At 46.2% G+C, this 15,703-nt stretch overlaps 1 protein-coding gene across 2 annotated transcripts; it reads left to right on the top strand.

The window, feature by feature from the left end:
- Window positions 1-12,049: 12,049 nt before the first annotated feature.
- On the top strand, window positions 12,050-14,997 carry TMEM177 (transmembrane protein 177). 2 transcript variants are annotated; one of them, XM_032426581.1, is made up of 2 exons: window positions 12,050-12,120; window positions 13,706-14,996. In XM_032426581.1, exon 2 carries the CDS (start codon window positions 13,728-13,730, stop codon window positions 14,661-14,663), a length of 936 nt encoding a protein of 311 aa, XP_032282472.1. In that variant the 5' UTR covers window positions 12,050-12,120; window positions 13,706-13,727; the 3' UTR covers window positions 14,664-14,996. The 2 variants fall into 2 exon arrangements, with proteins under 2 accessions (XP_032282472.1, XP_032282564.1); XM_032426673.1 differs by having other exon boundaries at window positions 12,065-12,120; window positions 13,630-14,997.
- Window positions 14,998-15,703: the final 706 nt, after the last annotated feature.

Below are 15,703 nucleotides of genomic sequence, written 5' to 3' on the forward strand. Positions count from 1 at the left end.
TTCGTTCCGCACGTCCAGCCTGCCATTAGTGAGCCCCTGGCTAACCCCACCTACTCCTTCCCCCTTCCTTCCTGGGCGCCCAGCACTGCTGCTCAGGGCTTGTTACACGGCTTTGAAGCTGGGCTCCTGTCAGTGCATGTATTTACATCCATCGCTGGTTCCCCACCTATAAAGAGGGCCAATTTCTTTTGTTTTCTCTCCCTGCCTTCCAAGGGTCATTTTACAGCCCTGGGGAGGATTGTGTGACTGTGTTGGGGATCTGGCGCCACCTGGTGGATGCCACAAGAAAGGCCTCATCTGCTTCCCAAAGACACTGTGGCCGACGATTTCCACCAGGAAACAAACCAGCTTCAAAGGTCGAATACTGTCTGTGCTTTTCTTCCTTTTTTTCAGACCACCTTTAGATGGGAAAAGGCAAGGAAACCTTCTATGCATTGTCTTCCATGATCAATCCCACAGGAAAATTTTCTTCAGTGGAATCCCTGACCCCATGAAGTTTGGGGGCTTCCTTATGGGATTAGTTAGCCCGGTTCTCCAGGGATTGTGGATATAGTCGAAGGTTGGCTGCATGAGTGAGGAGCTCAGGGTTAAACAGTGGTCTCTCAAGACCTGCCAGCTTCTTCTCTCTTGTGTTTACTCAGATTATCTCAGCTCTCTCTAAAGCAGAGAAATAGAAAACTACAGAACCGGAGGATAATTCACTACCGTTGCTCCATTTTACAAGTAATTATAATTGCTTCCTTTTTTAGGACTTTAAGTTTGTGAAGCATTTTCTCAATGATCCTCAATGTTCTGAGGCACACAGACTGGCTGTTATTATCGTGACATATATGGGGAAACTGAGGCCCAGAGAGATTCATGGACTTGCCCAATTAACAGAAGAGCCAGGTCTGGGCGGAACTTGGGCTGCCTGATTCCAAATCCACTCTTCTCTCTACCACATGAAAAAAAATCAGTGGAAGTAGAAATTTTACAGTTTTATATTTCTTTACTTTTTATTTAAATGTTCAGATTTGGGGTTTCTAAGTGTCACATAATGTTATTTAGGGGCACCTGGGTGGTGCAGCCAGTGAAGTGTCTGCCTCTGGCTCAGGTCATGATCCCGGGGTCCTGGGATCCATCCCCGCATCGGGCTCCACACTCAGCGGGGAGTCTGCTTCTCTCTCTCCCTCTGCCCCTTCCCCTGCTTGTGCTCTCTTGCCCGCTCAAATATATAAACAAAATCTTTTTAAAAATATTTATATTTTACTTATTTGTTCTTTAAAATATGTAATATGGAAAAAGCACAAGTTAGCAAATTTCCTAGCTCTAAAATCAGTTTGGATCTAAAGAAATCAGACAGTATGTTTACCCCAAAGGGCAGTGGCCACATTTATGTGTCCCCAGCACACAACAAGATGTTTGGCACAACATAGGATCTCAATAAATGTTTGTTTAATGAAAGAAGTATGAAAACTATGGGTCTAATATCCATTTACATTCTCATGGACATGTGTTTATAGAGTGCATTCACTATAGAAAAAAATAGGAGTTGAAGATAATAGATGAATTTCGAATCTAGAACATCAGAGATGGAAGGATGTGGAACATCATGTAGCCCCACCCAGGTAAATATGGGTGTATCTCTGCAAAATAGCAAGTTCGTGCAATCTCCTTGCCCTTTATTAAACAGGGGAAATAACAATATTAACTTTATGGGGTGGTTGTGGAGTTAGATGATTCTGACAGTGCAGTGCACAATAAATATTAGCTATTGTTAGCATCTCAGTATTTGTCAAGAGAGTGAAGCTGAGTCCTTACCTGCCACCCTACCTTCCTCAATTCCCCTGGCCACCCTCTACCATCCACCTCCCATGCTCCACTAGCTAAGCTGAGAACTGCACATGGAAGAGAACATTGCAGATGGTGAGGGGGGTGAAACATTGCACTAAAGAACACTAAGTCTCTCTCTTCCAGCAGGTTCTGGGAATATGGGTTTGGGTAAATGTTTAAAGTGGGAGATGGTTGGAATGTGGGCCTCCTTGAAAGTGGGGAATGGACCGATTGGCTCAGTGGTCTCTCATGTCCCTTCCAAAGATGGAGGACTTTATCTCGGGTCTCTGTCCAGACCTTACAGCCTTCCCTTTCCTACTCAGATCATACGCCATTCTCCTCCACCCAGTAAATGGCATCATGGAGAGAGGTTCATTATGAAGGCAAGGAGAGCTACCTCTTCTAGAGGACATCCAGAAGGTCCCTTTATCCGGGGGGCAGCCACTTACTTCCAAGGTGGAGAGCCCGTAGCACCCCTCCCTCTCCTTCCTCCTTACAGTGAATCCAATCAGAGCAAGCAAGCACCTTACCCAAAGGCTGTAGGTCAACAGGAGACCAGGGACCAATAGTCTGTCATTAAAAGATAGGCTGAGTTAGGGCACCTGGATGACTCAGTCGGTTAAGTGTCCAACTCTTGATCTCAGCTCAGGTCTTGATCTCGGGGTCGTGAGGTGAAACCCTGCGTTAGGCTCCATGCTGGGCATGGAGCCTACTTTAAAAAAAAAAAAATTGAGCTAATCTGATCCCTTCTCTCAGGAATGTGAACCTGGAAGTTAAAAAGAGATTGAACAACTTAGCAACAGGGAGAGAAGCTGGATAGTTACGAAACAGAGAATGGGGCATGGGGCAGCAGGGGGATAGGCCCTGAGCAACTGAACTTAGGAAGCAGTGAAGACAGGTTTATGGTGTTTGGAAAACATAAGAATAAAATAGAGACAAGCGGCAAGTCAGGATGGAACCCAAGCATGCCTCTCCCTAAGTTGCCCCAATCCCAGCCAGCCCTAGTAGTGGGGTCCCCGCCTTATAACAACCCCTCTTTTACTTAAGAAGAGAACCTGTTCCCTAACACCAAAGAGCCTAATCAGATCTCAAGACTTGGCCAAGGCACAGACACAGAGGTTTCCAACAGCAGTGCCTTCAAAAAAAGGTTGCATTTTAGATACTCTGTTTGCAGGAAGTGTGTCAATGCCATCGTGGGAAGACTTTAGAGGAAGCAGTGCAAAACAAAGACTTTGCGATGTATACAGAAGGCTGTCAGATGATGCTTACTCCCCCAGTAACCAACAGTGCAAGCCCTTACATACATGCACATGAGCGCATGCACACACCCTGCCCCTGGTCCCACTGCCAGTATCTCTACAACTAGATGCCAGCAAAAGCTAGAGCCTTGGAGCAGGGTGGTCCGCTGTCTCTCCCAAAGCTAAAGTCTTGGAGCGGGGTGGTACGCTGTCTCTCCCAAAGCTAGAGCCTTGGAGCAGGGTGGTCCGCTGTCTCTCCCAAAGCTAAAGTCTTGGAGCGGGGTGGTCCGCTGTCTCGCCCAAAGCTCTTTTCCTTGGGCTTACTCTTTCAGTAGGAAGGATGGAAAGAGAAACAAAGATGTTTGCTTACATGTCTGCTCATTGGTGGTCCCCCTACTTGTGGTGGTGATGTGAACAGCTGATGCTGGTAGTCACCAAGTTCCTGTCGCCTTCTGTTAGCCTCTCTGCTCATCTAGCTTGATTTGTGGTGGTGGTATGGCAATAAGGGAAGCTGGTACCTCTGAAAAGAAAATATTTTATATTAAAACAATATTTAAGGGGTGCCTGCATGGCTCGAGTTGGTTAAGCATCTGCCTTCGGCTTAGGTCATGATCTCGGGGTCCTGGGATCGAGCCCTGCATCATGCTCCTTGCTCGGCGGGAAACCTGCTTCTCCCTCTCCCACTGCCCCTCTCTCACTCTAATGTGCTCTCTCTCACTCTAATGAATAAATAAAAAATCTTTTAAAAAAAATATTTAAGTATTCAGGTTGGAGTTAAGTTGAAAATAATATGATCCATGATATTTTTTTCTGGATCTGCCTCTAGAGTAGTCTGCGGTGCTGTAGCCCACCCCCAATATCAAGTAGAGTAGGGCAACATGTGCCCAGAACACCTGGATTTTGGTCTCATACAATTCCCCAGCAAGAACCGAGGAGCCTCGGAAAGTTTCTGATTCTATATTTTGGAGCGAGGATAATTCAGATGGATCTGGAGCATCACTTTGTTGCCAGAAAGTTTACCTCCAAAATGATCCAGGGCAATTAAAGGATAAAGGAGCTGGTTAAAAGGGCTCCCACTGAGCAAACTGTGACAATTATGGCATTAGAAAGAAAGCAGAACTCTGCACAACCATATGAGGCATACTAAAAAAAAAGGAAAAGAAAAAAAAAGCAAGTACAACTTTTTAATGATGTTTACAGTACGTTGACAGAGCCAAACTATGTGTATATTATATTCAAGTTTTGGTCAATGTCAAAATTTCATCATTGCAAATCAAACAGCTAAAAGATTAATTGAAATCCTGGCAGGGGATGCAGAATCTCATCAACTCTACTCAAGAAATGAAAAATTATGGAAGATTTACTATTTAAAAAAAAAAAACCACAGGGGAGCCTGGGTGGTTTGATTAGTTGGGTGTCCGACTCTTGGTTTCAGCTCAGGTCATAATCTCAGGGTCATGGGATCAGGCCCCATGTTGGGCTCCCAGCTCAGTGCAGAGTCTGCTTGAGATTCTCTCTCCCCCTCTGCCTCTGCCCCTCCTCTCTCTTGCTCTCAAATAAATAAATAAAATCTTTTTTTAAGATTTTATTTATTTATTTATTTGAGAGAGAGAGAAAGAGCATGAGTTGGGGGGAGGGGCAGACGGAGAGGGAGAAGCAGACTCCCCGCTGAACAGGGAGCCTGACGCCGCAAGACTCGACCCAGGACCCTGTGATCATGACCTGAGCAGAAGGCAGATGCTTAATCTACTAAGCCACCCAGGCGCCTCTAAATAAATAAATCTTTAAAAGAAAACACACGCACACAGGTTTGGAAAGTCCAATTATCCCCACAGAGACTCCACCTAATAAACACAAACTCATGATGAATCTTCCTGGAAATCACGGTGGACCTCCACCTTGGCAAGAATATACCACTAAAAGTTCAACCCAGAACGCAGCAGTATGGAGTGCCTTGACGGATGGTTCTGTGTCCCTGGCTTGGAAGACTGCATTTGTCATGTCGGGATGAATAAAAGATTCTACCTGAATTGATACTTTGGTGCTGGTTAGGTTATCTGTAATAATAAGTTTCATTCCACAGTTTCACTTGTACTTTAAGAGGTTTAAAAGACGTCAGAGAATCTGTTACATTTAGTGACTGTTTTATTAGATTTACAAGAGTTGCTTAAGGGTTTAGAAAGATTTTGCTTATTAGATTTGAAAAGCTACATTTTGGGGGTAGTACATTTAAAAGAATCAGCTAAATTAAATTTGAAAATGTGATTTGAAATGTCTAAGGGAATTTGATCAATTAAGTACAGGAGTGGTGTGGTATAATTAGGGAAGATTTAATCTGTAAAGCCCATGGTTAATTGAAAGTTAATCAAAGAACAAGTAGAAAAAATTCTTATTTTATATAAAAAATAGTACTGGGTTTATTAATAAGATAATATTTGAAAATTGAGGCTCTAGGCTTAGGAGACATGGGATATTTAAGCTTACTATTTTATTTATTTTTATTTTTTTATTTTTTTAAAGATTTTATTTATTCATTTGACAGGGAGATAGAGCCAGAGAACACAAGCAGAGGAAATGGCAGAGGCAGAGGGAGAAGCAGGCTCTGCACTGAGCAGGGAGCCCGATGCGGGGCTCAATCCCAGGGCCCTGGGATCATGACCTGAGCCGAAGGCAGACGCTTAACCATCTGAGCCACCCAGGTGCCCCTAAGCTTACTATTTTAATCAACTAAATAATAATTAAAACACAAATCACTTTTAAGTATTCCTATCATGCCCAAAAGCCCCCTCAGAAATTTTTTTCATGAAGAAATAGAGAAGCTGAGTAGACCGGTACCAAGTAAGGAGATTGAATCAGTAATTTAAAATCTCCCCACAAAGAAAAGCTCCAGAGCTGATGGTTTCACTGGTGAATTCTACCAAATATTTATTTATTTATTTATTTATTTATTTATTTATTTATTTTTAAAGATTTTATTTATTTATTTGACAGAGAGAGAGACAGCGAGAGAGGGAACACAAGCAGGGGGAGTGGGAGAGGGAGAAGCAGGCTTCCCGCCGAGCAGGGAGCCCGATGCGGGGCTCAATCCCAGGACCCTGGGATCATGACCTGAGCCGAAGGCAGACGCTTAACGACTGAGCCACCCAGGCGCCCCTCTACCAAATATTTAAAGAGATAATACCAATCTTTCTCAAAATTCTGCCAAAAAATTGAAAAGGAGGAACACTTCTTAACTCATTCTGTGGGTCAGCATTACCCCACTACCAAAACCAGAAAAAGATACTAGGAAAATTCAGCAAATTTCCCTTATAAACACTGATGCAAAAGCCCTCAACAAAATACTAGTAAACTGAACTCAGCAGCACATTAAAAGGATTATACACCATGACAGAGTGGGATTAATTCCTGCAATGCAAGGACGGCTCAACATATGAAAATAGATCAACAAATACACCACATTAACAAAATAAAGCAAAAAAGCCAATTGATCATCTCAACCGATGCAAAATTTGGCAAGATTCAACACCCTTACGTGAAAAACACACTCAACTCTTAGAAGGTGGAGGAGAGTCAGTAATGTATCCTCCAGACTGAGAAGGCACTTTAATACTGAAACACAAAGCAAGCCACTCCATACCACCTACTCTGCCAGTAACTTACTAACAGGGGCAATCCGGAGGGCTGGCCGCTGCGACCAATCCAGGTGGTACTAAGCTTTTATTCTGCACCCATTCTCTGCCGGGCCCTGACTGCAACCCACAGCTTTTATAAAGCAAGGGGCGTGGTGGTGAGGTCCCAGGGTAGTTATCTAAAGTGGTGCCACCTGTGTGCCTGACTGCCCTCTACCAGTTATCTAAAGTCATCTGTGCCAAGATGGAGGACCAAAGATGGAGTCAGTGTTGCCAGCACTCCTACACTCAAACAAACTAGGAATAGAAGTAAACTGCCTCCACATAATAAAAAGCCATATGACAAACCCACAGCAAACATCATACTCAATGGTGAGAAACTGAAAGCTTTTCCTCTAAGATCCAGAAAAAGACAAGAATGCCTGCTTTCACTGGTTCTATTTAACATCATACTAGAAGTTCTAGCCAGAGCAGTTCAGTCAGGCAAAAGGAAAAGAAAGAAAAGGCATCCAATTGGAAAGGAAGAAGTAAAATTATCTCTGCTCATAGATGATATGATCTTATAAGTAGAAAACCCTAAAGATTCCACACACACACAAAAAAACTGTCAGAGTTAATAAATGAATTTAGCAAAGTAGCAGAATACAAAGTCAACACACAAAATTCAGTTGCTATACACTAACAATAAACAATCTGAAAGGGAAATTATGAAAATACTTCCATTTACAATAGCAACAAAAAGAACAAAATACTTAGGAATTAACTACAAAGGTGAAAGACTTATATAATGAAAACTACAAAATATTGCTGAAAGAAATTAAAGAAGACATAAATAAATGGGAACACATCCCATGTTCATGAATTGAAAGATTTCGTATTGTTAAGATGTCAGTACTATCCAAAGCAATCTACAGATTAAATGCAATCCTATCAAAATCCCAATGACATTTTTTTACAGAAATAGAAAAACCCAACCTAAAATTCATAGGGAATCTCGAGAGACCCTGAATGGCCAAAACAATTGTGGAAAAGAAGAACAAAGTTGAAGGACTCAGACATCCTGATTTCAAAACTTACTGCAAAGCTACAGTTATCAAAACAGTATGGTACCGGCATAATAACAGACGAATAGAACAGAATAGAGAGTCCAGAAGTAAATCTTCATATATACAGTCAAATGATTTTTGACACGTGTGCCAAGACCATTCAATGAGGACAGGACAGTCTTTTCAACAAATGGTGCTGATATCCACATGCCAAAGAATGAAGTTGGACTCTTACCTAACACTATATACAAAAAATTAACTCAAATGGATCAAAGACCTAAATGTAAGACCTAAAACTATAAAACTCTTAGAAGAAAACATAGTTGCCATATGGTGAGAGGGCTTCATGATGCTGGATTTGGCAATGATTTTTTGGATATGACACCAAATGCATAGGCAACAAGAGAAAATAGACAAATTGGACTTCGTGAAAATTTTAAAACTTCACAAAAAAAATCAAATGACAATGTCCACAGAGTAAAATGGTAACCAACAGAATGAGAGAAAATATTTGTAAATCACATATCTGATAAGGGATCAATACCCAGAGTCTATTGAGAACTCCTAAAACTCAATAACAAAACAACAACCCAATTAAAACATGAGCAAAGCACTTGAATAGACATTTCTCCAAAGAAGATATATGAATGACCAATAAGCACATGAAAAGATGCTCAATATCACTAATCATTAGGAAAGTACGAATCAAAACTATGAGATACTATCTCACACCCATTAGGATGGATGCTATCAAAATTCTCTGAAAACAGCAAATGTTGGTGAGGATGTAGAGAAATTGGAGCCCTGGTGTACTGTTGATGGGAATGTAAATGGTATAGCTTTGTGGGAAACAGTATGGCTGTTCCTCAAAAAAAAAAAAAAAGAAAAAATAGAATTGCCATTTCATTCAGCAATTCACCTCTGGGTCTATATAAAAGATTTGAAAGTGGGATCTTGAAGAGATATTTGTACACCCATACTCATAACAGCATTATTCACAATAGCCAAAAGGTAGAAGCAACTCAATGTCTATTAACCGATGAATGGATAAACAAAATGTGGTGCATACATACAATGGAATATTTTTTAGCCTTAAAAAGAAAGGAGATCCTGTCACATGCTTTAACATGGACAAAACGTGAGGACCTTATGCTAAGTTAAATTACCCCTTCAAAAAGAGACAAATACTGTATGTTTCCGCTTATATGAGATACTTAGTCAAAATTATAGAGACAGAAAGTACAATGGTGGTTGTCAGGGACTAGAGGGCAGGGGACATGTGGAGTTGTGAGGGATAGAGCCTCAGTTTTACAATTTGAAAAGAATTATAGAGATGTATGCTAGTGATGGTTGTACAACATTATGAATGTATTGTACAAAGACCACTGAACTGTACACTTAAAAATAGTCAGGATGATAAATATGTGTTTTACCACAGTGGGAAAAAACCAACCACCAGATTCCTCATAATCTGTCATTCCCTGGGTGCTTATCCCTATATTTATTTCCTGTTTATACCCTAATAGAGTCCCAATCACACACCCCTTGCAGGCCTCCCAAACCTCACTGCAACCTTTAGGATGCTTGGTCCACCATCTGCAAATTCCACATACCTTCATTTCCTTCTCTGAACTTTTGCTTCTCTTGCTCACTTTCACCAAAGCTTGGCTCTCTTCCGTGAGGATACCATAGCTCCTTCAAGTGAAGTCATTTTCTTCTTTTCTTTTCTTCCTTTTTTTTCTTCTTCTTTTCTTTCTTCTTCCCCATGCTCTCTGGAAATCAGGATAGAATCGGTGTTCTCTTTGTCCCCATGGCCATTTCCTTCACAAACCCCAGTTCTTGTGAAATGCCTGCCATCAGACCATTCCAGTACACCACCAGTCTTGCTACTATGATCCACCCACCCCTTAATCACTCTCTCTCCTTTCTGAATTACTTTAGCACCCGGACCCTCGCATTCTTTACCACTCTCCCTTTCACCATTCTTGCCAACTTCAACATTGGCAGAGACGATCCATCCAACATTTTGGCCTCTTGTAACTGAGCCTCTGGTTTTAATGGTACCTGAGACATAATTTCTGGAGGTGACTGAGGGACAACATGAAAAGGTCAATGCCACTTAAAGAAGAACTTATTATTTACATTTCCTGAGAGGAGGGAGCACACCATGCCATGTGGGGCCACATGGGAGGTACCAGGGTCAGTCAGGAAGCAGGAGGAGCATGTAGAAAGCATGGCCCAGAGCCTCTACTGAGGTTTCCATGGGAAGGAATGGTGAGGCAGGGTGGGAAGTTTGAAGAAGTTTAGGATTGGATAGTTTCAATAATTTTGGTGGGCTCTGGGCTTACAGGGGCTCTAGTTGTCCAGTACCTGACCCTGGGATCATTTAGAACAGAGGAAATATTGGGTTGGTGTGTGAGAGCTGAAGGAGGTGGTAGGGGGTAAGGGCTCTGGATTGGTTGGTTTGTCATATGAAAGGTATGCTTGTGGTGAAAGTGGGGGGAGTCATTTGTTATCTCTAGGAATTAGCTAGTCCCGGGAGGGGCAGTCTTTCTAGGATTAGCAAGGCCCCAAAATTGTAAAACATCATAAAATAAGGAAAATTTTAAAAACATGACTCATACACTGCCTCCTTCTCAGTAATCTCTTCCACCCCACCACAGCCATTGACTCCCACAGTCATACTCTTGACCTTGCCATCACCAATATTGACACCACCTCGGAAGCGTCCGTTTCCAACCTCCTACCTTTTAATCACCAACTCCTTATACACATTAAAAAAAACACATTTTATTATGGAAATTTCCAAACATACATAAAGTAGAGCACAGTATAATGAGCTCTCCCCTAAACTTGTCCCGAAGCTTCAACAACTACCAACATTTTGTTGATGTTGTTTCATCTATGCCCCTGGTTTTTGTGGTGCTATGGTGGTGGTTTTGTTTTGGCTGTAATATTTTGAACTAAATAGTGGACATCATGTTCGTTGCACCTATCAATACTTCAATATGCATGTCTAACTGATAAGGACTTTTTGGTTTACCTAAATATCATGCTTCATCCCCTAACAAAATAAGCAATTCATTAATATCACCTGATACTCAATCCATATTCAGATCTCCCTGGTGGTCTCAAAGGTGTCTTTTTTTACAGTCAGTACACTATTGGTTCAGGATCCCAACAAAAGCCACGTATTGCATTTAACTGTTAAGTCTTCCACATCTCTTATTTTATAACAGTCTCCAGGGCAAATGATATGGTTTCTCTAAACAAATCAATGGCATAAAAAACAATGGAAAGGAGACTGTTATTTAGTTCATCCTCATCTTCCCTCACAGTCTCACCTTTCCACCCAGGAGCTAAGTCCTCCTCCTTCTTTACTCCAGAGCTTGGATGGAAAAGAGAGTCAGACACAGAGGCCAGACCCACTTGGGAGAATTAGCAAGACCCACTAGGTTAAATTCGTATGGAGGCAGGAGATGTAATGGGAAATGTACAGGGACAGAGGTCCTGTGCCATTCAGGGGCATGCTAGGTGCATATGAGCTGGGTACCCTGCTCAAGCTAAATGCCTCCGTTTCTTCATCTGTAAAGCGGGAATAATGTACTTTATGTGTCCACAGACTTTTTCTGTAAGGGCCAGATAGTCAAAATTTTAGGCTTTCTGGATCAGACTGTCTCTGTCCTGGCTATTCAACTCTGCCCTTCTGGGAGAAAGCAGCCATAGGCAACTTTAAAGAAATGGGCATGGCTGTCTTCCAATAAAACTTTATTTACAATAACAGGTGGCCAACAGGACTTGGTCCATCCGCAGGCTGATGATCCCTGACCTAATTGTTGCTGGGAAGATAAGGTGACAGGCGCGACGCTGCTCTGTGGGCTGTAACGCGTGGATCATTTAAGAGGAACTGGAGGGGCAGCTGCTATGGTAATAAAATTAAGCCTAGAGCGGCTCAGGGGCGGCGAACACTTCCAGACAGGAAAGGCCACGGACCCGGCAGTCAGGTGGGCATGGGCTCCGATGGGGGCTTAGCCGTAGGCCACCTCCTAACCCACGCAGGGCCGCTGTTTCCTAGACGGCTCAACGGGCGACCGAGGCTGCCTCCCGAGTGCAGAGAACGAAGCGCTAGCCGGGTTGCTCAGCTCGCTTCGCTCATCCGGAAGCGAGGACGTCACAGGTCGTTGCCCCACCCCAAGGCGCTCCGGCCCCAGCCGCCAGCGGGTTAGTAGCCGCGCCCCGGTCCCGCCCCCCGTAGTCCCCGCCCCTAGAGCCCGGCGTTGTGCTCTGCGCCAGGCCCGCCCCCTGTAGTCCCCGCCCCCAGAGCGCCGGCCGGCGTGCTCTGCGCCAGGCCCGCCCCGCGCACGTGTCGCGGTGGCCCAGGCTGCGGCAGAGGAGGTGAGCCACCGGTGGGCGGGCGGTTCGCGGAGCCGGGACGGGCCCCCTCCCCAGGGTCCCCTCCACCCGCGTGGTCGAGCCGCGGAGCCGCGGGGCGCAGCTTAGGCCCCCCCCCGCCCAGAATGGACGCCCAGCGGGGAGCCCTCTGCAAGGGTTCCGCAGGCCCTCCTCGCCCAGCCTGGAGCGCGGCCTTGGCGCTGGTGGGCCCGGGGGCTTTGGGACTTTGTCCAGGACCCTTGCTTTTCGAGCCTTAGCCGCTTCGTTGGGAATATAGGCCCAAGTGATGTGCCCCTTTAGGAATTTTCGTTAAAACAGGCCAGGCGGCACCCCACGTTCTTGTTTGCAGCAACGTACTTGGTAATTAAACAGCTATCACAGGCAGGCAGGAAGACAGTAAGCTTCAACCACAGTAAAACAATTATGAATTCTTGCTGAAATATTTACGGATGAAATAAGAGGACGCCCGGGATGTGTTGCAAAATAAGCCAGTTGGAGGAGGAATGTGGGTGGGAGAAGAGAGGAAACAAGATTGGCCATGAGTTGGTTGAAATTGGCTAATGTGCTATTTTGTCTACTTTTGTAGGTATTTGTAATTTAGCATTAAATTTTTTTCTGAAATGAAAAGCTTGCTGTGAGGCCCTGATAGCCTGGGTTCAAATACTGTGCCCGTGTTAGCTAGGGCTGCCAGGACACGTACTGGGTGGCCGAAATTTATTTTCTCAGGATCTGGAGGCTCAAAGTCCAAGATTACAGTGTCAGCATGACGGTTCTTCTGAGATCACTCTCACTGGCTTGTAGATGGTCACCTTCAGGCTTGTGCCCTCTAATAGTCTTTCCTCTGTAAGTGTCTGTGTCCTAATCCGTTCTCTTAAGGACACCAGTCATACTAGATTAGGACCTACCCTAATGACCTCATTTAAAGACCCCATTTGTAAATAGTTACATTCTGAGAGGCTGGGGGTTAAGACTTCAGCATATGAATTTGGAGGGGACACACAACCTGTAACGTTGCCACTCTGCTAGTTTGGGGTTTCAACCAATTAATCTATCTCTGCCTCAGTTTCCAATGTTCGAAAATAGGGGCAATAGTAGTAATTAGGTCATGGAGTTGTGAGGATTCAGTTGTTGGACAATATAAAGTCTCAGAATTGTGTCTAGCATATAGGAAGTAATAAGTTGAACATAGGTGTCACCTATAAATTCGTGATCATAGGGCTTTACTGTGGGATGACGAGTGGAGTGAGGCAGTTGGGTACTTCGTGCTGAGCCTAGCCACGGGAATAAAAGTCATAGGCATGGCAGTGTCACAGGGGCTGTCTGCTACCTTGCCGGACTCATTGCCTTATGTGTGTTCATTCATATCCTCATCACAGCCACCCTAGGGATGCCATTGTCGGATGCCCGTTTGGCAGATGGGGCGGGTGATGCACAGAGGTGGGGGTTGGATTTGAACTCTGGCTCTGGAGCTCATGCTCTTAACCACCTCGCTGTATTGCCTCTGTTTAAAAGGACGTGACCCTGCGGTATGTTCAGTCTGCAGGCCGACCCAGGGGACTGTTGGCTGATTCTTTTTTTCCTGGCCCAGGCTGACAGCGGCGGCAGCACTCATGGCCGGTCCCCTGTGGCGGGCCGCCACACTTGCGCACAGACATAGGACCAGCTTGTTGGTGGGTTCCTGTGCAGGCCTGTTCGGGGCCCAGATCTCATACCACCTCGCCCCAGACCCCGTGATGCGATGGCTGTACCAGTACTGGCCTCGGGGCCAGCCCGCCCCGCTCTCCCCAGAGCTGCGGGGGCTCTTCCAAGAGGTGCTGCAGGACATCGGTGTCCCCTCCGGCCACCGCTGCGAGGCTTTCACCACGTTCACCTTCCAGCCTGTGAGTGCTGGCTTCCCACAACTCCCCGCGGGGGCCGTAGTGGGCATCCCAGCCACCTTCCTGGGTGGCACGTTGATCAACACCGATCACCCAGTGGTTGTACACGGGCACAGAGTGAACTGGCAGAGCCCAGCAGGCGCCCGGCTCAGAGATGCCCTGACCCTGTCCCGTGACGCCCAGAAGTTTGCCTTGGCCAAGGAAGTGGTGTACGTGGAGAGCGGTGCAGCTGCCCTCCAGGCCCTGCCGGCCCCAGCCTGCCTGGCGGGAACCTGGGCCCTGGGTGTGGGTGCCAAGCATGCCCTGGGGCTCTACGGAGGCCCCATGAATTTGCGGGCTGCCTTCAACCTGCTGGCGGCAGTGGCGGGCTTTGTGGCCTACGCCTTCTCCGCGGACTCGCTCACTCATGCCCTGGAAGCCTGGCTGGACCGCCGCGCAGCTGCCCTATCTGCAGCCTATGCCCGGGGCGGGGTGGAGTTCTATGAGAAGATTTTGTCGGGCAACGTAGCCGTGCGCAGTCTCTTGGGCGATCGTGGAGAGAAGCTGTATACGCCCAGCGGGAACATCGTCCCCAGACACTGGTTCCGCATCAAACACCTACCCTACACGGCCCGCCGGGACTGTGTGCTGCAGATGTGGAGGGCAGCACTCAACCCGAGCCGCTCCTGAGAGACTCCTCGCAAGGACAGAGGCGCCTCACGCAGGCGCCACCCTGCCGTTGGCTCGGGGGGCTCTCGGTGCCTCTGGACCCACAGCCCAGTGTCAGATGAATCAGAGACTCTGGAATGGAACGGCCTAGATTCTACCCCGGTCCGTGATCCCAGTGACCTTGGGCAAGTCCCTTTTGAATCTGAGCCTTGGGTTCCTCAGCTGTAAAATGGGGGTGTTGTAAATTACCGGGCAGGATTTGGGGGTTGTGTGAGTTATGGACAAAAGGGCCTGGCCAAGAGGACAGGCCGTAAATAAATGGGATGTCCCTCCTTGGTCTTTGAATTCCTGCAGGCTGTGGGGGTCGGGCCACTTCTCCCCACCAGAGGTGCTTACAGGACGTGAACACTTCCCCAGAGTGAAGAACCACCCTGTAGTTCACCTGGTGGTCTAATCTCACTTCCTTCTACTGCGGGAGAGAGAAAAGCTTTAGAGGCCCAGGTGAGAAGCTAGTGTGGCCCTGAGAGGCTGGGAAGTGGGAGCCTGAGGTGGGGTTTCAAGGGTGGTGTATCCAGCACAGATGGCATGCTCAGACAGCACCCCTGGGTCTGGAGGGGAGAGAAAGTGTTGCTGGAACCTGGTGCGACCTATGGCATGGGAGACTTGGCAGGAGCTCTGGCCAAAGGGAGAAGACGGAACAAGCCATTGCGAAACCCAGGCCCTGCAGGGAGGGCGCCTGCTGATGTAGTCCAGAGCATGGTCCGTACCTGGAGAGGAGAGGGACTGGGGGGTGGCAGGGAGGAAGCAGGATGGAGGTGGGTGAGATGGACTGGGCCTAGTGTCACACTCGGGGCCCACCGGAATGCTGCACCCTTGCCCTGTTTGTTTCCCTCGAGCCTTCTGGTGGCGGGTAGAGCAGACCCCACTTTTGATCCTTGGACAGGAGACCCCTTCCCAGGGAAGGTGAGGGCAGTTGTGGCCAGCGAGCCAGACTCCCTCAGCCATTCATGTATTTTTATTGTCAATTATGTTTTCCCTGGAAGAATGGAAGAAGTCAGGCC

This window comes from Phoca vitulina, unplaced genomic scaffold (genome assembly GCF_004348235.1).
Source record: "Phoca vitulina isolate PV1807 unplaced genomic scaffold, GSC_HSeal_1.0 scaffold1, whole genome shotgun sequence".
Lineage (NCBI taxonomy): Eukaryota > Metazoa > Chordata > Mammalia > Carnivora > Phocidae > Phoca > Phoca vitulina.

What these genes read in the sequence shown, in the direction of transcription:
- TMEM177 (XM_032426581.1), top strand. Translation starts at nt 13,728, where the DNA reads ATGGCCGGTCCCCTGTGGCGGGCCGCCACACTTGCGCACAGACATAGG.